We start from the raw sequence: 22620 nt of genomic DNA, 5'->3' as shown, positions 1-22620 counted from the left end.
AGTTTTCTTCTTGATATCAGATATGGAAACAAATGGATTTGTCTATCATCATTGGAGACCGTTTTCCATTATTACAGTTTTACAGCAGAATAATACAGCGTTCCCATGTTGACGTTTTCCCTAGCTGATGGTATTAAAAAATTGACATCACTTTTCATTCATAATTGTACTAAAAATGGAACAAAATGATCTTGTTTTGTTCATCAATTCGAGTCGTTTTGGTAGTAGGGTGGTCTTGTTTGAATGAATGGTTTCTTTCGCCCACCCCTACACACTATAGATGAAATGGGTATAGCGCCCCCACCTCGGTTTTCTGTAGGGCGTCTTTGAACGTCTTGGGATTGTCTCATTGCATTTGAATAGCTCATAAACGCCAGTCTTCTCAAGAGAAATCGCCATATTGGATCCTTGAAGAGGCAAATATAATGCATTATGGGCTTTATTAAACTTCCTACCCGCTATCCTTGAAGTTTTTGCACTCTCTTAAAATAGCATCACAACTTTTCGTCAGCAATTCTTAGTTCAAAGACATTCAAACTTTAAAAAGTTGTAGCTCGTTACACCCAGTCTGGTCAAGTTTCAATGCAGTTGATGACACCGAAACTAAAATCCTGCCTCATGAAGGCTGGCGATCAAGGAAGAAAATATTCTATCATCAGGTATAATGCCTTGTGTGTTCATTTCATCGTATAATTTAAAAGCTTCATCAGCTCTACCAGCCTTGGACAACCCAGAGATCATTACCGTGTAAGTTACTTCATTTCGATTTAGTCCTCGTTGTGGCATTTCATTGAATAGTTCAAGCGCTCTATCCACATTCCCACTAGCACATTCCCAATTCATAAGTGATGTATATGTATATGTGTCTGGCATTAACCCCCTTTCTTTCATCTCATCTATCAGTTTGTATGCCTCCTCCATCTTTCCCTTCTTGCAATATCTTTGAATAAAAGTATTGTACGTAACAACACTAGGTACCTCCCCCTTCTTCTCCATCTCCTTCAACAGCCTTTTTGCTTCTGCAAAATTTTCTTCTTTGCCGTAAATGTCAATCAAAATACTGAAGCTCACTACATCTGGAGCCACTCCTCTTTCTTCCATTGTAAGCAATAGTCTCCTTGCTTCCTCTCGCCGATCCAATCTACAAAAACCACTGGCAATTATGTTACAAGTAAACACATCAATCTCAAATCCTTTTTGCTGCATGATATTCTGCAGCCTTAGAGCTTCGTCAATCATTCCTTTTTTGCAGTACCCATCTATCAATGTATTGAATATCACTTGATTTACATCAACCCCTTTGCTTTGCATGTCATTTACCATCATCTCAGCTGCCTCCATCTGCCCTGCCTTGCAGGCACCATTTACAAGGGCACCATAAGTGAATGCATTTGGAACAAGCCTTCTCTCAGTCATTTCATCAAACAGAACAAAGGCCCTCTTCATGTTCCCAAATTTACAATTCCAATTGATAAGGGAGGTGTAAACATACACATCAGGCTCTATTCCTTTCTTTAGCATTTCATCAAACAGCTTCTCTGATTCCTCAATTTTCGAAATTCTTGAATACCATTCAATCAACATTGTATATGTTGCTACATTATAATCCACAACATCCTTCTCCATCAAACTAAGAATCTCATTAACACCTCCCTCATCCTTAATTTCAATATAACCATTTAAAAGAGTATTATATGTGATAACATTGGGCTTAAATCCTTTACAGACAAGTTCATCCACCAAAGCTTTAGCCCTTACAACCTCCCCTTTCTTACACAGCCCATCAACCACAGCCGTCCACGAAGAAACACGTATTTCTATGCCCGAATCGACTATTTGGCGCAAGAATTCTACACATAATTCCATATTACCAGATCTCTTCAAAGCAAGTAAAAACTCAAAACATGATCTCTCCTCAATCTCAAACCCGTTCTTTCTCGCATAATCAAAAACCTCCAAAGACGAATCAAACATTCTTTTATCCATGTATACTCTAAACAACATATCACAAAAATTTTCAACAAATTTCGGCTCATTAAACTCACCTCCAATCGAAGAAACGATCCGCTCAACATTGCTCCAAAGATTTCCACCATTAACGATGAATTTCAACACATTTTTCATTTCCGCGAACTTGCGAGCTCGATACAACCTACAGACGAGGATTAAATGTGCCGGAAGATCGGGTTTACAAGATGGGTTGCGTCGGAGAAAGTTGAAGAACCTCAAACAGGACTTAGTAGGAACATTTGGATCAGATAAAATCGATTGTGTTACCCGCGAATCAAGTTTTGAAAGCAGCGATGGGGTCGTTTTGAAGGGTTGAAGGCCAGATTTCAGAATTAGCTTCGCAATGTTCGTGGCTATCGCCTGATTCGACATGGGATAGGAGATGGGTTTCAACCGACTTTGTGGTTTTTGTTATGAAGATCTTCTATAATGAAATTTAGTACAAAAATTTGAAGTGAATCTAACGGAAACTCTCTCTTGTTCATCAAACAGAGCCAATCTAGTTGAAGACCCAAGTTTCGGCGGGTACATTTGTGACAACCGCCGGCCGATCCACTAACCTAAAATTTAAGATTGATTTACTACTTGAACACTATTTATTAATTTCTTTCCTTTCTTTTAAAACAATAATAAAAGAGAAATTATCGAAAATAGAATATTTTGACAAAAATAATTATAAATTTTTTTATCTTTTCGTAGTTTATGATAAAATCTTAAATTTTAGCGAAAGCCTTAAATTTTAAATTGAATTATTCTTTTTAAGTATCAAATAGTTTTTTGTTTTGTTTTTTTTTTTAAATATATGGATTTGGGATAATGTATATCTTCGAAATTCATGGCATGAGTTCATTCTAATTGAATTATATGATATTAATTAGGTTCTTATATCGGTAGGTTTGTACAATCTATCAACACTAAAACGTATCTAATTACTAGATTTCTAACTTATTCAATTTTTTTGGAAAAAGTTTAGGAGTTATTTTGACTTCAAATTATATTTTATAGACTTAAGGGTTCTATCATGTTAAACTCATAAATTAACAATTGTATTGATTTAAACCGACTTTTGTAAGTGTATTAATTTACATTCTTCTTCATTTTTCTAATTTCAAAAAATCTAATGTAAAGCTTATAATTGTATCAACAATTTAATTGACTCAAATCATGTGTTTTACATGAAATTGATTTAAATGTAAGTTTACAATTAAAAAGTAAATGCATTGACAGTTCTCAAATGAACTTATAAATAAGTCTAAATAAATGTAACAAAGAGGGAGAGAGTTAGACATGAATAAAATTTATATTAATTCATAGTTTAAATGGACAGTAAGATAAAATAATTTAGGGCAGCAAAAGTGAAATGAAATATTTGTTGAGAATGTTATTTAAAGGGAAAATGGGTATGGGGAATTTATTATTTTGACCGAAAGAGGATGGGAATTTGATGGCAGGGTGGAAATTAAAGACCAATCAAATTGAACACAAGCGCACGTGTGGATACAATTATTGTTTCTCGAAAAGCGTGTACCAATTAAATATTTTCTCACTTTTTTTAGTTTTATTATAACGTTGTATGTATTTACCAATTTTAGGTTATATATATATATATATATATATGCACACATTTTCACAATTATACCTGAATATTATCAAAATATTGTGTGTGTATATATCCTTCTTAATAATAAATATTTCATATATATACTTTAAAACTTTAAACTTTGAAATTTTTAAATTGTTTTGTTAATTTAAATAATAGATATGGATGTAATAATTGGTCTCCTGATTAATGAAGTCGAAAGACCGTGAATTAAATATTTCCTAATTTTTAGTTATATTTTGATGGGTCACAAATGAATTTTTCAAGGGATGTTTGATAGAAATTTTTTTCTTTTTAACTTCATCATCGTGCTTTTTACAACTCAATATATGTAATAGCGAAAACCATCCAACTTTCTACTCCTAGAAAGAGAGATAAATAGTTAAAACACATCTTATCTATTTAGTTATTTTCGGTTTGACTAAATTTTTTTTGGAGGGTATTAGGTTGAGTAGTAAGAGTTAAATACTGTTTTTGTTTAGTCTCAAGAGGAATTTGAGACAATCCACAGTTAAGAAAAGATATCAATTTTAGTTGTATGTCTTATTAAATTTTTTGGTGCGATATTTCCTCTAAATTTTAACTCCATTTCTTGTTCAAAGGGTTGTCTGAATGATGTTTTGATAGGCAAAAGAATTAATTGCTTTGCTGCAAATTGGAAAGTGATTTGAAAATTACTCACAAGGACACCAATGTTTAATGATTGATGAAGGGAAAAAGAAAAGAAAGGAAAGGCATTGAAAATAAGAACCCTAGGAGAGGGAGTGGGGCCATTGGGGAGCTGAGCTTCCAGCTAGAAGCTTTGTAAATATTGTTTATTTATTAAAAGAAAAAATGGAAATTAGAAACCACTTTGGCTCAATATTCTATACTATTTTTGCCTTATATTTTTCCAACTCATTCCCACACTAAATTTTATTTTTCCCCTTTCAAAGTTTCTCTCTTCTCCTCTTTCTATAAATTCCACTCTTAAAACCCTTAAAACCCAAACTCATTTTCACCCCACAAAATCCATCTCCCATCAGCTTAAAACGCAGTCGTTTTCACGTAGTTCCACACCCAAAATCAAGGCCATATTTTTAGGTGTTTTTGGCAAATTGAAGGTGACGACCCACAGAAGGGAAAAAAAAAGGTTGATTTTTTCTTTTTAGAAGAAGAAGAAGAAGAGATGATGAAAGAAAGCAGCAGGTATTGCAGAAGGTTGAACAGTAGTAGTAATGGAAGAAATGGGGAAAATGGTGAAAATAACAAAAAGAATAATGGGTTTGAAGATGATAATGCAGGTGAGTGCAAGTCTTTTGGAGAAAAGTGTAACAATTTGGTGAAGAAACAAAGGACTAAATTTTATATTCTTAGAAGGTGCATTGCTATGCTTGTTTGTTGGAGAGACAGAGGAGAGTCTTAATTAGAGAAACTTTTTCTTATTATTATATATTTTTTTAACTTCATTTATAGAGTGAGTACTGTGTAAGATCATATGATATATATATATATATATATATATATTTATATATAGTGTTTATATATATTTTGTCCTTTGTTGGAATAATGTGTATGATATTTTATTTTAGTAATATAAATAATAGTTGTGATAGATTTATTTATTTATTTATATTGTTGTTGATTGATTTGTGGGTATGTTCTTATTTGGGGTTTAGTTTTGATTTCTCAACTGGGTTCTTTTTTGGGTGTCCTTTTTTTTTTTTCAAAAAGAAAAAAAATCCAATTATAGCTTTATATAATATTTTTCTACTTTAATTATCCTTCATTCTCTCTTTTTTGGCCTTTTCATTTGGGATGCCATTTTCTTAATCCAAAAATTGGCTCTTTATGTTTTGTTTGCAGATACATTAATTGGTCTCTTCTTTGTTACTTTGTTTGCAGTGTTTTTTTTTTTATTACGACGAATCATGTGAGAATTTAAACATCGAACTTTTGAAAATAATAGTCATTCTCGACTTTATTTAATCTCCTTAACTCTCTCTTCTCTTTATGGTTTCTTCCCATAGTCTCATCTCTCTGATCTTTTTTCTACTTTCATTTTGTTCAATCTTCTTTGTCAAGCTCTTTTTAATTGGTTGGTTTTTCCTCTTGCTCATATCCTCTCACAATTTCTATCTTTCAAAATAGCTACGTCAAGATATTTTTATCATCAACTATACTAAATATGTATCGAAAAAGTATTTTGTTTTGGTGTAGTAGAGATATGAAGAGCACATTAAGATGTATCTTTTTTTTTTTTCTTTGTTATTGATAAAACAATAAAATAACAGTCATGGATTTGTCCGACATACCTAACCATTTCTCTCAAACAATTATATCATTAACAATAAACCAAGAGCAAAGTTGTAATTATAATTGAAAAACATATAGGACAATAACAATAGTTTAGGGCACTTATAAATAAATGCAAATTGATTGATTTGATTTGAAATGTGTATATATTGTGAAGTATATATGACGATGGCAAAACACTTTTGTTCCCTCAAACCCATCAGCCACCATGTCCCATCCCCAACTCTCTTTCTGTACTCTTCTTTCTATAAATTAAATTGATTGATATTAATATGAAAAAAGAAAACTTAAGTACTAAAGTTGATTTTTAGAGTAAGTTCAGTTGTTCAAAGAGCAAAATAGAAGTTCTTGTTCAGAATAAGAAGTTTGAGATACGCACGATTAAACAAATTTAATTCACTGATTTATTAACTTCTTCGACATTACGACTAAACAACTCTCCACTACTTGTCAGAATAAATAAGTATGCTCACTTGTTCAAGATGCTACTTAGAACACAAACGTTATTCGTAGAATGCTAAATACAAAAATAAGGACATTATATTTTATTGGTGAGGTTATATAAAATATGTTACCGCAAACTCGAAACTAAAAGAGACAATTTTTGAGAAAAATATCACACTTCTCTAATAGTAAACTAAAACTGAAAACAAATCATAGGCTAACTCTTATTTTACTTTTATATTACTTGAGCTCACAACCTTGTGAATGAGAGATAACATACTCTTTTTCAACGGTCGATTTATCAAAACTCTATATCATACCATTGTAAAAAAATTTGAAAAGATATTATTTGAAGATGAGAGTTTTCGGAAGGTCGCCGACAGCAAGAATCGTTGAAGGGGTGAAAGAGATGGGAGTAGTGCGTACGGTGTTTTGGGTGCAAAGCTTTTTTCACCCCTCTCGTGTGGCATTCTAAATAAAAACACATATCCACCACCACACACTTCATATTCAACTCTTTTCCTTTTCATTATATTGTAAATTTCAATATCTTTCTTGGGTCCCATTCCAATTCTCCACCACTTTTCTTTTTTTCCTTAAACCCCCTCCTTTATAGCTAAAAGCTTCCTCTTTTGATCTTTACTCCTTTTTCTTTTTATTTTACTTTCAAGAAATTTTCTGATACCCTCAACTCATTGTTATTAATTAACAATATCCATCAGTATGCAGACACATAGACAAATTGGACACTATGTAGGTTGAAATAATGTTGGAGGAAGAAGGAAAATGAAGAGAGAGTAGGAGACAGATTTTGAGAGAGAGAGAGAGACATATGCATCACAAATACATTTTGAATTTGGCTGTATTAAAACTTTGTCTGACCAAACACAAAACCCAAAATTAAATATGAGGTTCTTTAGAAGTAAATAAGGAAAAATTTAGGGGGGAAAATTGAAAAAAAGAATGGGGGGGATAGTGTATGTAATGTTGTGGTGTGAATAAAAGAGGTAGGAGGAGGGACCCAATTGTAAGATGAACACGTGCAATCTGCAAACGTTGAAAAATGAAATTAAAAATGAAGAAAAAGGGCTAAAAAAAGGATTTTTATATAATTGAAGATCAGAGCTACAACTGGTGACAATGTTGTTATACGTACGAACCAAGCATGACCTTTCCTAGTGCCCATGCACGTGTGCTTTCGCATAAAAAGTCGGACATTTTCCCCCCTCTCTTCTTATCTCCCTCCATTCATAACTTTGCATCCCATCTTCACTAATATCATCAAACAATCCCTTCCTTTTACAACATTTAAATCTTAAAATAATTTTTTTTGGATATTGACTACGATTTCTTTGACTTTTTATTTATTTATTTATGTTTTTACTGATACTGGACCAAGGTATATATGATGGTTATTTAAGTAATTATAATTGAAATTTTTTAATTAAATTATTACATTTCTTACTAATTTTTTATATCATTAATTACATTGAGACAATTTGAATTTTAAAGTATTCAAGTTTCTTAGTATAAGGGAATAATTACCTATCACATTATGTATTTATACAAGTTAAGCTTGAATGTTCAATCGGAACATATTCATTATGCAGGATATTAAACAAAAAAAAAAAAAAAAACTTGAAATTTATAATATTCATTTAAATATAATACTTATAAAACAATATAACGATCGTTATTATAATAATTATACTGTCCCGTTTGGCTTTCTTAAAAAGTGAATATTTATAGTTAATTTATATTTATATATATTCAGTAAAATTTTGGGTATTATTATGGGTATTTTAAAAACAAATTCCAATGTAATGTTAAGGAATAAAATCATCTCAAAAATTTTAGTTCATCAATTTTAGGAAGAAATGAAATTGTTTATTATTATTAAACTCGGAGTCCGAACCGAATTAATTTACGTACTAAATATAAGTATAGAAAATTAATTTCCCAAATCCATCTCACAACTACAAATTATGAAACTTGTAGCCAAGATTAAGTAATCCATTTACCCAGAAAATTTTGGGAAATGAGGAACCACATTTTGCTGTCAAGTCTTATGCTATGTTTCGGGCACAAACATCAACAAATTTAATAATTCAATCTTCTATGCTCAATTTTCAAATTGGTCGGCTTGACTACGACGACTCTAAAACTCTCCCATACATTTAAAACCTGTTCATATGTGTTCTTTCTTAGAGTCCCCTTCAGTTCATGTTAATTTCCAGTCTCACCCTTCTAACCATCGACCCTATATGGCAGCCCTTCCAATAATAAAGACTGTATTATGGTTTTATGGTTTCCAGAAGAACCTGTTCATGTGAGGTGTTATAATGAACCCAACAAAGATGTTATATTATTATTATAAGCAGCTTAGGTGAAAAGAAACTCCTTTTGTGTGTCAAGAATGATTGTAAATGATAATCACATTCAAATAAAAACTGGATTCTGTCCAATAAAAAAGCGATCCATATGAAGTTATATCATACTACCAAGTCTAAAGCATAAATGGGGTTGGAATCTAAATGCCATACTAGTTATAGAGATCATCTTCATCAGCCCCACCAGCAGAAGTTGCAAATGGGTCGGATGCAGCTGGTGCTGAGTTCTGCTCGAACCTGAACTCGGCTCCAAACCCTCTTGACTGCTGAAGTGTTTGCGCAAATGCCTGGTATTTGCGGATGTCAGCATCACTGACACTCCTTCGGGCATACTTCATAGATTCCTCAAAGTGAGCGGCCCTGATCTCGGCCACTTCATCATCAGCATCCTCCTCCATTGCCTCGGGGTTCTCGCTTTTCCTTCTCTCCTTCTCAATGTCCTGCAAAAAAGCATTGATAATGATGATCACTACAGCTGGCTTTTGCGGTGGGGGTGGGGGAGGGGTTGGACTGCACGCATAAAAGAAAAGAAAAGAAAAGAAAGTTCATTCGAAAGTAAGAGAAAAACCTTCTCAATGTTTTCTCTAATTGCATATTTGCAGGCACGCTGACAAATTTCTGTAATATCAGCACCACTGAAGCCTTGAGTGTACTTGGCAAGGGCTCTGAGTTCCACATCTTTTGAGATTGGAGATTTCCTCAAGCAAGCCTTGAAAATCTGAAGTCGAGATTCTTGGTCAGGAAGAGGAATATAAATCAACTGATCCAGACGTCCAGGTCGTAAAAGAGCAGGATCTATAATGTCTGGTCTGTTGGTGGCACCAATGATGAAAACAGTTTTCTTTGCAGACATTCCATCCATTTCCGTAAGAAGTTGGTTCAGTACACGATCAGCAGCACCTCCAGCATCCCCAACGCTACTACCTCTCTGCAAGTATTGACAATGAGAAAAAAAAGGTCTTAAGAACCCGCCAAAGGAAACTAAGCTAATATTTTCATATACACGGTTTACTTTAATCCATCATTATTCCTTCTGTCAAATACTAAAAGGAAAAATGAAAAGATCTTCATCCATAAACATGGTAACGCACTTGTGTAGCAATTGAGTCAAGTTCGTCAAAGAACAAGACACAAGGAGCAGACTGCCGGGCCTTGTCAAAGATTTCACGAACATTGGCCTCACTCTCTCCAAACCACATCGTGAGCAACTCTGGGCCCTTGACGCTAATAAAGTTTGCTTGACATTCATTTGCAATAGCCTTTGCCAGAAGAGTCTTTCCACATCCAGGAGGGCCATAGAAAAGAACTCCTTTTGAGGGCGACATCCCAAATTTCTCAAACTTCTCAGGATGTTCAACTGGATATTGAACCGTCTGCATAAAATTCAAAAAATGAACAAAGATTATCTCATTGAAAAAAGAAGAGGTTCTGAAGAGTGATTGGAAAATAATAATAATAATTAACCTCTTGGAGCTCTCTCTTCACATTCTCAAGACCTCCAATATCCTCCCATGAAACATTTGGTACTTCAACAACCTGTTCAACAAAACTCAAGCCCTTAGGATACATCCGAACAGATGATCTGAAAGGTGGGTGAAATGCTAAGACATCGGGAGCACTGGCAGTCGTTTGAACATGAATAGTACAAACTACTTACTGTTTCACGAAGAGCTGACGGGTTGCTGGTTCCAAGAGCTGTCTGGAAATGCTCATTTGTAACTGCCATTGAATTGAGTATCTCAGCATCTATAGAGTCATCTTCCAAATCAATTACATCCATCTTCTCTCTGATACATTGAAGAGCAGCCTCAGTACAGAGAGCTGCCAGATCAGCACCAACATACCCATGCGTATCTTTAGCAATCCTCTCCAAATCAACCTGAATTATATAGTTCCACAGAATTTTATGAGCTCTTAGTTATCACTAAAAAATAAAAAGATCAAACGAACAGAGGAGAGAGAAGAAAAGGAAGAAGAAGAAGAAAGAAGAAAAGAAAGAAAGAAAGAAAGAAAGAAATTATAGGGGAACTAACTTCTTCAGCGAGTTTCATGTTTTTGGTATGAATTCGTAGAACTTCCAGACGCCCAACTTCATCAGGAACACCAATGTCTATTTCCCTATCAAATCTTCCAAATCTTCTCAGAGCTGGATCAATGCTGTTGGGTCGATTTGTAGCCCCAATCACAATGACATGAGCACGAGACTTCAGTCCATCCATGAGGGTCAGTAGTTGTGAGACAATCCTTCGCTCAACTTCCCCATTGGTCTTCTCACGCTTGGGAGCAATTGAATCAATTTCATCGATAAAAATTATGGACGGTGCATTTTTCTCCGCTTCCTCAAAAGCTTTTCTGAGGTTGCTTTCACTTTCACCAGCCAACTTTGACATGATCTCTGGTCCATTGATACAGAAGAAAAATGCACCAGTTTCATTTGCAACAGCACGTGCAATCAAAGTCTTCCCAGACCCAGGGGGTCCATACAGCAAAATTCCCTTAGGAGGCTTCACACCAATTGATTTAAACAGCTGCGGATGCCTCAGTGGCAGTTCAACCAATTCACGAATCTGAGCCATTTGTTTCCTAACACCACCAACGTCATCATAACCAACTTCATCTAATCTATCCTCATCCTCCCTTTTCACAGGCTCTCCATCACAAAAGATCTCAGTGTCTGGGGCTACCACACAGTATTCAGCTGGATCTGTCTCAATAACCTTGAACTCTACACTCCTCATTCCCCCCCTCACAAGGAAGAGATCACCCTTCCTCAAAGGACGATATGCCTCCAAGAAATAGGCTGCAAATAGAAGACAATTGGAGAGTCTTGAAATGGCATATTACAACATCGTAAAGTTAGATAAAAACGCAGACATGCAATTAGTGGGTATTACAAATATGCATCTTAGAGAACTGAAGAACAGATTGAAATCAGAAAGCCCAAGCCAAGATCATGCATGCATATGCCAATAATAGATATTATTATAAGATCAATGAAATGCTTGAAGCCCACGAGTGGGTTGAAAATTCTTATTAGAATGGGAGAGAAGAGAAAAGAGATAGGATGTCAAACATATGAAACCGCATGGGTATAGTTTATGAAGGAAGTTGAAGATAGGAAACTTACGTTTCAAATAAGCATCAAAAAGATTTCCAGTAACTCCTTCAATAGTATCATCCACAGGAAGAATGTGTACACGCTTCCCATACTTAACATCAGCACATTGGTGCACAGAGACAACATCACCAAGCCTAACCCTAAGATTGCTCCTCACGACCTTGTTCATCCTTATTTTAGGCTCATCACATGTATCATCAGCAAGAGCAATGCATATTGTGTCCTTCCTCTTTTTACCCTGAATCCAAAATAGAATGTAGAAATATATACAAATTAGTATAACTGAGAAATAATAATCACAGGTCCCTCCCATTAAAATTGAAAAGGGGGGAAAAAACCAATGATAAGCTTCAACATGTAATTATTTTAGAATCTATTACGAAAATTGCAGTAAGTTGAATAGAAAGATAAGCAATAAGAATAAGGTGTATTTTTTAGTTCAGAAGGTTCCAATACAATATCATAGGATTGACTTAACATCGCTTGTAACTTTTCATCCCAACCAAAGACATGCAAGCCAATATGAAAAGATAGAACCCTGGCCTAATAGATTCTGTTCTCTCACTAGGTTACCACCTTAAATTGATTGTCGTACCCATATTCACTTTGTACAATCAGATTTAACACACTCTATTGTGCTAACAAATGTAAGATAGTTATTCAAGTTCAACACATATCAGACACGTAACCATCAGAAACAGGTTTCTTAGGTGGTTCTGATATGGTTGATTAACACGTTCTAGGATACATCAAGTCACAAGTCTGTTCCTTTTGTTAATCCTTAATCGTACTGTCACATTTTTCATGTATCTAGTATGTGCTAAATCAAAGGAGTAAAAATCTTAAAAGCATTTAACACCGATAATAGCTTTATAATGCAGGTACAATCCTAAATCACAGAAAACGTAGAACAGTTAAAATACAATATATTTTCATTACAATTCTAAAAGCCAAGAAATGGCTAAAAAGCAAATAAAATAAAATAAAATAATACTGGGCCACATCTTCGAAATTCCCCACAATTCTTTCAAAACTTCCTTAACGTTTCCTATATATTTACATTGCCACCATTCCTCAACTTATTTTACGTCTCATAGATACCTGCAACTATAAGGAAAGATTAGTATGGCCCACTTACAAATTACCATCTTTGTTCTAGTGCAAAACATCCAAATTCCAATATCGTAGAGCTGATATCCCAACTTTCATAACCTATTTGATAGTGTATCAGATGGAGGACCCCGCGGAGAACCCACAAACAATTGATTGAGTTGAAATAGGTTAAGAATCAAGACTCGTATTCACAACGATTAGCAGTAAAATGGAGGAAAAGACCAAGAACAGTTATGTATATAAAACATTTCACTACCTAAAACGAATATCAAACAGAAACCCAAAAGCCCAAACGAAACTAAAATAAAATTCCCCATCGGGGACGAAAATGGTATATCCGGATCCCAAGGTATTTCACAAACTTAAAACCTCAAAGAATCAAACAGAAATTTGTAAATCCATAAGGGTTATACAAGTGGTAGCGGAAGAAAAAATTCCAATTAATCAGAAGAATGCAGACCTTAATGAGGATCGTATCACCACGGAAGAGCTGAAGCTTCTCCATGGTATCAGGATGAAGAGCGACAACAGAGTTATCATCGTTGATAGCTTCATCGACGACAAGACGATTAGGGGCCTTCTTCCGCTCCAAAATGGCGGTGCTAAAGTCCCTCTTGGTACCCTTGCTGGAGAAACACAAAAATCAAAAGAGAAATGGAAAAAAGAGTAAGATTGGAAAATGCGGATCTGGAAATGGAACAAGAAAGAAAAAGAGGCTTACGAGTCAGAGGATTCAGGTTGATTGGCCATAATCAGCAGCAGAAGTGGAGGGGAGAAGCAAAGAGAATCAAAAAGGAGAGAAATTTTCCGTCGAACTTAGCGATATTTGGGGAAAATCCTCACACAATTTGCGATATTTGTACCTGACGAAGAAGAAGAGAGATTTCGCCCTTTTTTTCTTGTTCGAAAAGAAAGGTTTTTCTTTTTTTCTTTTTTCTTTATTTTGGTTATTAAAACGTTTTCTTTTTCTATCCCCAACTAATTTGAATAATGTTTTCCACGTAATTTTAAACTAAATAATACACATGATAATCTTTTCACACCCTTTTACTTAACCCATCTTAATTAGGTTAAAAAATATATATATACAATTCAACCTATGACCTTACAAATTAAAAGTAAATTTTATTAACATAGTTTTTTAAAAAAATAAAAATAGTATAATGAATTCTAAAAGTAAAAAAAGAAAAAAAAAAACTAACGCAATTCACATTTTTTTAATTTGTACATTCAGTATATATATATATATATATATATATATATATATATATATATATATATATTAATCTTTTTACATATGTTTTATTTGAATTATCAATACCAATAAAATAGTAAATGAATGGAAGCTTAAGGCAAATCGTGCAAGCATATCAATTATGTGGTCAATTATTATATTGGATAAAAACACCTATTGCCTTTATTAAGATTAAAGGCTCTTGAATTTGAAATAAATAGGCATATAGTCTCAATTCTATTTAGTGACAAATTTATTTTTGGATTTATCTACTTAGTTATTAGAATTACTAAACTACATATGCTTAATTAGTTAAGATCTCTATCACCCAAAAAGAGGTGACAAAGTTAAGATCTTAGACAGATTTGAAAAGGAAAAATCAGGGAAAACTAACAGTTAGATATTGAAAAGAAAAAAAGAATACAAATACCTTTTTCTTAGCTATTGATTGATAATAACCTTTTTGATACCCATAAATGGTAATCGATGACTATATTATAAAAAAATTAGTTATATTTTTTTAACTAATTACAAAATATCCATCTATCCATAAGCAAAATTCATCGAGTTCTTAATTATATTGAAAAAAAAAATTGTAAACTTTTGCAATTCAATTCATAAGTGATAAAGATATATAAAAAAGAATTTTCAAATATAAAAAAATAAGCCAAAATATTTACCTAAACTTATATTATGAATTTTGCACTAATACCTATATGTTCGCCTAAGCAACAAAAATCAATCAAAACTTTTCCTCAAGAATTAAAATGAAACATTTTCAAATTTCAAAGGTGTTAAAATGAAACATTTCATTTTTATTTTTTTTTTTGGCAAACCATTACAGGTAGGTTTTGGCCATCCATAAAACCAAATTTTAATTATAGCATTAAGAGGATATAATTGATCTCATACCGACTCTAAGGAAGGAAAAGAATAGTAAATGTAGCCAACATTTGGAAGAATTATTTCATTCTAGATGGATGCTTGAGAATATATTTTTCTAATTCTCAAGCCCACCTTGTCGACAGAAATCACATGACAAAAAGCACAAAGAAACATAGGAAGAATAATCACAAATTTTGCCAATTGGGTTGAAGATGTTCTCAGCTTTAGCTGTGTACAATTTACAAGAACTGAACACACAGCCCTCATTTAAAAAAAAAAAAAAAAAAAAACGTTAGAAATAAGTAGATTTTTCTTTCCATGTCTATTTTGTACAAATTGGGGAACCCCCAAAAGCAAAGAAATTTTTAGATACAAAACCAGATTGTGAAGTACTTACGTGGGCAGCACGAGGCTTTGGCCATGTTCTCCTCCCTCCTCCTCCAGCTAAAAATTAGAAACTTTATATTCTACTTAGCTCTACAGCATAATACCATGGCTGAATTTCGGATCCAAAATTACAGAATCTCTTCTTCTTTACTTCTCTAATTTCTGGATTCAAAAGCCAAAACCACCTTGGCTTCCATCTTTAAAAATAATCAGATAAGGAAGGCTTTCTGAAGCTCAGCTGTTGAATGCTGATGGTTCTTTCTTGTCAAAGCCGAAAAAGGAGCAATTTTGAAATGCGTCCAAACTGCTTGCTATTAAACGGTTCAAGCTGCTAAGGCTATCGCCTAAAATTAATTCCTCGTTATGGTACTTGTTAGTCGATGGCAAGTCCAAATCCAAGGGGCCTAAAGAATCAGGCTGAGACGACAAGAAACAACAAAAACAAAAGTTAGCTTTATTCTGTATGTGAAAAACAATCATAGTTCCACAAAATTATGCGAGTGCTCATATGGCAGTAATATTAGTAATTAGTTAGGTAGTTTTTTAGGGAAGTTTGGTTGTAAATACAGTGACTAGGAAAAGAGGAGGATAATAATTTTTATGGGTGAATTAAGGCTGGAGAGTGATTCTCAAGAGATTGGCAGGACCCAAGTACCTCAACCTACTTGGTTTATCTTGTAGTTTTGTTACCATTTATATCTCAATATAGTCGGGTCCTATCATGAAACAACCAAGAGATTTTTCAACATGGGAAGAACATAAACATACATACCCAATAGATATCCGCTAGTTCATCAATATCTTTTGTTTCCGCAATCTGTGGATCAGACTGACACTCGTCCATCAGGTCTCCTTGAATGTGATCCTCTGTCCGGCTCTCTGATCCAGGTAAATCCTGTGTAATAACAAAAATGAACATATTTTAGGACTATATCCACTTCCAAGCAATAATTTCAGTTCACCAGTAGAAGCTATGATGTCTAAACAAGGCATTTTCAAAGTAACTACCTCGGTCATGTGGCTGTATCCCATGGAATTGGTTCTAGCAACATGTTTGCAACCTCGTAATGAAGAGAATGTGAATGAACTAGGAACCTCTTGAAGGGTAACTGGATTCTTTTGAAATGAGAAGGCATCACATGTCTCTTCAGCATCCCATATGGAGGATGCATGAGACGCCAAAGTTGGTTGAGTAACTGTCTTGTCTTGCTGTCTGGATATATGAGCAGCAATTGCAGCATCAAATGAATCACAGCTGAATGGAATCTGCTGAAGACATTGGGTGCCTTCAGCAAGAGGTGTGTCAACGCAATTGGCATCCACATCCTGAGAAACTCCTGAAAGTAGATCTCCAATGCTTATATTTGTAAGGCTGTCAGCCCATTCCCCAGCTGATAAGGAAGTGCCATTGCTTAACTTCAGTTCATCCTGGTTATACAAAGGAGGAAACCATTTAGTCTAAAAGAAACTACATGTTATGAGAAAGAAAAAGTTGGATGGAAGGGCCATAACAATCATCATGACTAAAACAAGAAGATTAGAATTTTGTTATAGAATATCATGGGCACTAAAAGGAAAAGAAATGTACTGGCATAATCTAGTTAATGAATTCTCTAGAATTATGCTAATGCTGGAACATAAATTTCACCCCAAAAAAAGATCCAGTTTGTCCAATTCTAGAACCGTTGATGGGAGCATACTTAACAGTATATTATAGATATAAGTTTGATGGCATGCCACGGCAATAACTAGTTTCATAACTACAGCAAGAATATAAGATTGTAATTTTATTAGAGAATCAATAGCACTAGAAGGAAAATAAGACTTGTATTGGCCGATTCCAGTGGATATTGTTAGGATTTTGCTAAACACACACACACAAGTGTACAATGAGATAAAAATAAAATATGGAAATTCAGTCGCGATTAATTCAAAAACAAATGAGATTATCAACTTCGTGAAGATGGAAGTACTCAAGTGTACAATGACAGAGAGACAAGTGCAGATGGAGAGAATAAATGAGCCTCAATAAACTAATGGCAGATACAATACATGAGATTTATAGAATATTAACCAGCAGAGCTGAATCCATTTCTTCTAAAACCTCGTTGGAGGGAAAGTATCAGAGTGCAAATTTCATGGTCAAACAATGAAGTACATAAAACACAATTAATTATTTAAAGAGAAACCAAGTTTTTATAATGAAAATAAGCGTTTTAATTGAGGGGGAAAACCCCAAAAGGAGAAAAACTAAAGGAATACATATAGGGCAGCTAATTATTTAATAGTTAATTAGGAGTATAACCATCAATGAGATAAGTACGAAGCAGGACAATGTTTGAGATTTATAGTTAGAGAGAAGAAAAATACCACATCATCAGATCGTTGGATGATAGTTCTATCAGCCGCATTCTTTTTATCCCATGACATATTTAATACAGGATCAGAGGACCTCAGTAGATCATTTGGACGTGCAGAGATGCACCTCTCTGACTCACAGGGGGCAGTCGGAGTTGACATATTCTTAGTGAATGTACCCACTTCATCCTTATTAAAGTCCACAGGTTGAGCATCAATTGATGCTGCATGCACAATTCTTCCCTCAATATCCCTGGCATCCATGATATGATCATCTTGAATGCAGTATGCTGGCACAGACGTCTGTAATTCAACAGACTCATGTTCTGCATTAGAACACCAACCATACCTTCAAAAATATTTCAGGTCAGTTATGTTGTTACTTGTTTATCTTTTTTAGTAGAAATCCAAAAAGGGACAAAATAAATAAACCTTAAACGAAAAACTTGGGGCCTTCCAATTGTTGCATAGACATCACCGGCACTCTCAAAGGAGTCTTGTGTCCATCTTTGACAATCTGTCAGGCTTTTTCTCTGGATACTGTAAGGAAAAAGCATAAGCTCTCCATGAGCAGCACTTGAATTGCCCCATTTGCGACTTAGATGCTCTAAAACTGATGAAATTTTCTTGCGAGTACTGAGAGTAAGCTCCAAATATGGATTGTGTTTATCCTGAACAAAAGAGGGCTCAACATTGTAGTAATGTCCAAATGCTTAAAATATAACATGTTGATGCAATCTCTGAGTCTCACCGATTCCAAGGCTCTACGAGTCCCATCATCAACTGGGAATAGCTGAAGCTTCAGCTTTATAGAAGCAACATCAATCAAGGAATTTGGCTGAAGAGGGGGCAATAATAGCAAGGGGCTCCCAGCAGGATCGGTACTTTTTTTCCCTGGAAAAAGTTCAAGAGCAATCAGTCACAACAGTGAAGAAATTTCACACATTTTCGTTCATCCTTTAACGTAGGGTTAGATTTTGCATACTACCTTTCATATAAATTTTATAACAAACATATAAGAAAATAAAAAGTAGATGGCTTGCACTCACCTAAAGTATTTTGATCACGTAAAACGTCTTTATTAGTGATGGTGCGCTCCAAATGCTCAGCAGCATCAGCAACCAAAGACACACCTGCTATTGCAGCTTTTTCCCATTTTTTATACGCAGCTGATGATACACCTCCTTCTAATTAAAAATATCCGATGGATAAATATTACTTGGTTAATATCGACTGTGCAACCCCAAATATTTAGCAACTTTAACATCTTTTCCCACTTTTGACGAAATCTTAGTTGATGAAATTACATAACATCTTATTTGCATCTTCACAACACTTAATTCCTACAAAAATCCTTTTTTTAATAAATTTACAAACCTGATCTGATATAGCAGATTCAAAAAGTTGGACAAAGGAAATGCCTTAGAAAAGGAGAATTTAATAGAAAACTTTTTTTTTTATAGGAAACAGAGAAAACTTAATAAAGAACTCGATCTTCTAGAATAAACCAACATAAGTCATAACCCTCTCATAGAAGAGCTCGCACCTGATTTTCTTCTCTGCCTTGATGGTTTAAGGACTGTGGGATACCCACCATTGTTTCCACGGTTAATACCAACATTCACATTGCGTCTTGAAGTTGTTTTCCTGGGGCCCAATTTTGGAATGTTTTGAGTGTCGACTAAAACTAATTTAACTGCACGGCCATCATGACCTAATGCTCTACTCTGATTTGAGACAGCATTAGGTATAGGTGGAGGGCAGTTTTCTCCCTGCAATGGGCGTTTTCTTACATTCTTCTTCCGATCTTTCAAAAGTTGATGCTCCTTCATGTAAAAGGGAGTTGGTCAGTCCAGCAGCACATGAAGAAGAGTTTCAAACATAGAAAGGCACCAAAGGATGGGAGGGATTAGATAGTTCTGACTAACCAAGGCTTCAACAAAAATCTTGAAACGTCGGGGTTTCAGGTGAAGTTTTGAAGCTTTGCAACTATATTTTTCCAGTAACGACCACCTGTTGGGCAAAATATAGCGAGATAAATCAAAACATCATTTTATACTATTTTCTCAAAATATCTAGCTTCTTATATTATATGTGAAGTACTCAAACTGCAGAATGAAAATAATAATAACTCATTAAAGTACTACAGAAATTACAAATTTCCTCAAGCATCGGTCCACTCACTCCAGATACACAAGGGCCAACATTCCCAACAATGATGTCAAATGGATTATGCCCGAAGCCAAATTGATTTTCATAGTTCTTCACACATATGCCCAGCAAACAATCAAATGACAATATCCACTCACATTTGGGGAGCATAGGTAAGATTGAATGAATGGTGACCACATAATAAATAGTAATAATTACCATCGAAGCATTGCAGCATTAGTATCCTTAGAGTTTTTAGCATCCAAACATAACCCAGGAGCCAACAGCTTATTCATTCGCCTTACTAGACGGTAATAATAATGTCTGACCTGTTTACAAAATTATTTTACATACATAAGAAGAGATTAGAGTACAAATACAAGGAAAATTTTCTAACAGAATACCCTCTATAACAAGCACCTGGTCCTTGTTTTTGCTTTGGACATGACAAGTGATCTTTTCAAAATTCTGCACAGAATGCATGATACAATCAGAAGACATCCATATTAACAAATACGCAAAGTGAGTGGACAGCTACATACCTTGCCAACTTGCCGTAATGCAGTGAAGAAACTTTCCTCCTCTTCACGTGTCCAAGCAGCCCATTGTCGAGTAGGCTTTTTGGCTGCATGAATCAATAAAGAAAAAATTAGAGGCAAAATTTTTTCAAGTGAGAAGGTAAAGAAAATGATAACAAAATACCAGGCAGAGGTTCTATGACATGATCAGGAGTTGATGCTGCAATGCCTTGATCTCCAACATGAGCAATGATAGTCTCTGAATGAAGATGTGTCTCAGAGTTGGAGGAGACAATTAAATCTGTCTGCATTTTATATTTTTCAAATAACTATTTACTCTTGCCCTTCATTGACTTCCAAATGATGCTATTAAGCATCAGCTACCAACTGCAAAAAGGGGTGGTCATTTCAAAATCAAAAGAGAAATCATATCTTCTTACAGAATTTTTTTAAAAAGCTATATATCATACGAGAAAGAGTAGCACTTGAAAACAGATTGTCTTTATCCAATTTAATCATGTATAACATCAGGAGAACACCAGAAAATGTTGACAATGGTAGAGCTTTCCACTGGGCTTCACATACTCCAAACAATTACGCAGTAAAAGTAAAACATAACGAGTAGTTTCTTGTGTCCAGCAATTCATAAAACATCAAATGGAATAAAATGGAATAAAATGGAAAAGTATAACTACGACCATTACGACATAACTCATGATTACTCTAGCTTTGCAAGCATCGCTATTTATCCAAAATCCTGTAGCACAAAAATGATAAACAAAACCTAATTGCATCAATTCAATCAAACCCTACCCCAAATAAACTTATAGCTCACAAACTAAAATAGAGGATGTAATCAAACTTTGGACTAAAAATTCAGCACTATCAGGCAGCTAAGAATTCCCAACTAATTCAAATCGTTCAACCCTAAATTAAATCCGAAGAACGATCACTCACCAAAACCTCACATGAAACAACTAATTAACCAAATTACGTTAAAATTCCTTTAATTCAAATCACAAGCAGACAATCAAAAAAAATATTCTAACAATCTCCACTCCATTTCTAGGTCATCAGAGACGATTTAGGGTTTCGAACTGCATCCACAGTCAACTGAAAAAAATCTTCAGAAAATCAACAAGCGAATCGAATACGTACACTACACTGAAAATACCTCAATTGGATCGAAAATATCGGACAATCTGTAACGCCAAAAGCTTCGAATATTATACGAAAACGATGAAAACCGGAGAGGATTTTCCGACAGCCGTCTACAGTAGAGGGATGAGAAAGATGAAAACAAAAATAAAAAATAATAATAATAATAATAATAATAATTTTACTTTGTGAAAAGAGAAGAGGGAAAAACAAATTGAAAAAAAAAAAAGTGTAATTCCTCAAAATGCTAAAAAGAAAAAACAAATTGTGAATTTGATGGGAAGGATCTGACTTAAACATTTACTTCCCCTACTTTATTTTCTAAGGCCATTTATTTATTTTTTTGACACAAAGAGAAAATATTTTTAAATATTACTTAACTTTATGACAAAATAATAATAATAATAATAATAATAATAATAATAATAATAATGTATTTTCTAACATTTATTAAAGAATTAATACAAATACAACTTAATATGGCATATTGTGGGTAAAGTTTTAGAAAATAGATCTAGACTTATTAATGGTTTAATTCTCTTACCTTTTCTTTTTCATTCGACGGTTTTAATACTATTCAATCACTTGAGCTAAGGTTGTATGGAGAGATTAGATGATTAATTAATAAAGAGGTTGAATAAGATGGATTAAGAATCATTTTTCTTTTCCTTTTGAATATTATTTAATGTGGGAATCTATGTGTTTGAAAGGAAAGAAGAAAAAGTAAAGGGGTTGAATTTGAGAAGCAAAATGGGGATCTTTTCTTTCATCAGAAGGATTTGCTCATTGGGTTGCTGGGAATATGTTAAAGGGGTTATAAAAATCGAAACTTGGAAAAGGGATGGGGAAGGTTTTAAATGCTCTTCCTTTGGCCCCTTTTCCCTGCCAATTTGTATATATGGAAAGTTTTACTATTTTTGTTTTATTTTAGATTTAAATACTATTTGGTTTTTATTTTG

General features: G+C 34.1%; 4 protein-coding genes across 6 annotated transcripts; 1 reads left to right on the top strand and 3 right to left on the bottom strand.

Annotated features, from left to right (window-relative positions):
* Window positions 1–23: 23 nt before the first annotated feature.
* On the bottom strand, window positions 24–2561 carry LOC103486489 (pentatricopeptide repeat-containing protein At2g32630). The gene has a single exon (XM_008444469.3). The coding sequence runs from the start codon at window positions 2380–2382 to the stop codon at window positions 604–606; it is 1779 nt and encodes a 592-aa protein (XP_008442691.2). The 5' UTR covers window positions 2383–2561; the 3' UTR covers window positions 24–603.
* Window positions 2562–4553: 1992 nt separating this feature from the next.
* LOC103487131 (small polypeptide DEVIL 16) lies at window positions 4554–5015 on the top strand. The gene has a single exon (XM_008445353.3). It carries the CDS (start codon window positions 4779–4781, stop codon window positions 5013–5015), a length of 237 nt encoding a protein of 78 aa, XP_008443575.1. The 5' UTR covers window positions 4554–4778.
* A 3751-nt stretch (window positions 5016–8766) lies between these two features.
* On the bottom strand, window positions 8767–13938 carry LOC103486491 (cell division control protein 48 homolog E). The gene is made up of 9 exons (XM_008444472.3): window positions 13692–13938; window positions 13431–13596; window positions 11867–12095; window positions 10773–11539; window positions 10397–10618; window positions 10204–10275; window positions 9831–10112; window positions 9308–9667; window positions 8767–9179 (listed from the first exon to the last, which is right to left on the bottom strand). Exons 1-9 carry the CDS (start codon window positions 13718–13720, stop codon window positions 8892–8894), a joined length of 2415 nt encoding a protein of 804 aa, XP_008442694.1. The 5' UTR covers window positions 13721–13938; the 3' UTR covers window positions 8767–8891.
* A 1324-nt stretch (window positions 13939–15262) lies between these two features.
* Window positions 15263–21841, bottom strand: LOC103486493 (TSL-kinase interacting protein 1). Of its 3 annotated transcripts, none has more exons than XM_008444476.3 (14): window positions 21678–21841; window positions 20688–20890; window positions 20528–20610; window positions 20406–20453; window positions 20205–20314; window positions 19763–19847; window positions 19381–19660; window positions 18884–19018; window positions 18586–18728; window positions 18267–18505; window positions 17847–18183; window positions 16485–16904; window positions 16249–16371; window positions 15263–15893 (listed from the first exon to the last, which is right to left on the bottom strand). In XM_008444476.3, exons 2-14 carry the CDS (start codon window positions 20812–20814, stop codon window positions 15711–15713), a joined length of 2313 nt encoding a protein of 770 aa, XP_008442698.1. In that variant the 5' UTR covers window positions 20815–20890; window positions 21678–21841; the 3' UTR covers window positions 15263–15710. The 3 variants fall into 3 exon arrangements, with proteins under 3 accessions (XP_008442698.1, XP_008442695.1, XP_008442697.1); XM_008444473.3 differs by having other exon boundaries at window positions 18884–19021; window positions 21678–21835; XM_008444475.3 differs by having other exon boundaries at window positions 18884–19021; window positions 21662–21794.
* Window positions 21842–22620: the final 779 nt, after the last annotated feature.

Source organism: Cucumis melo, chromosome 4, assembly GCF_025177605.1.
Source record: "Cucumis melo cultivar AY chromosome 4, USDA_Cmelo_AY_1.0, whole genome shotgun sequence".
In the NCBI taxonomy this organism is placed as follows: domain Eukaryota; kingdom Viridiplantae; phylum Streptophyta; class Magnoliopsida; order Cucurbitales; family Cucurbitaceae; genus Cucumis; species Cucumis melo.
This window is presented reverse-complemented; position numbering and strand designations above follow the sequence as displayed.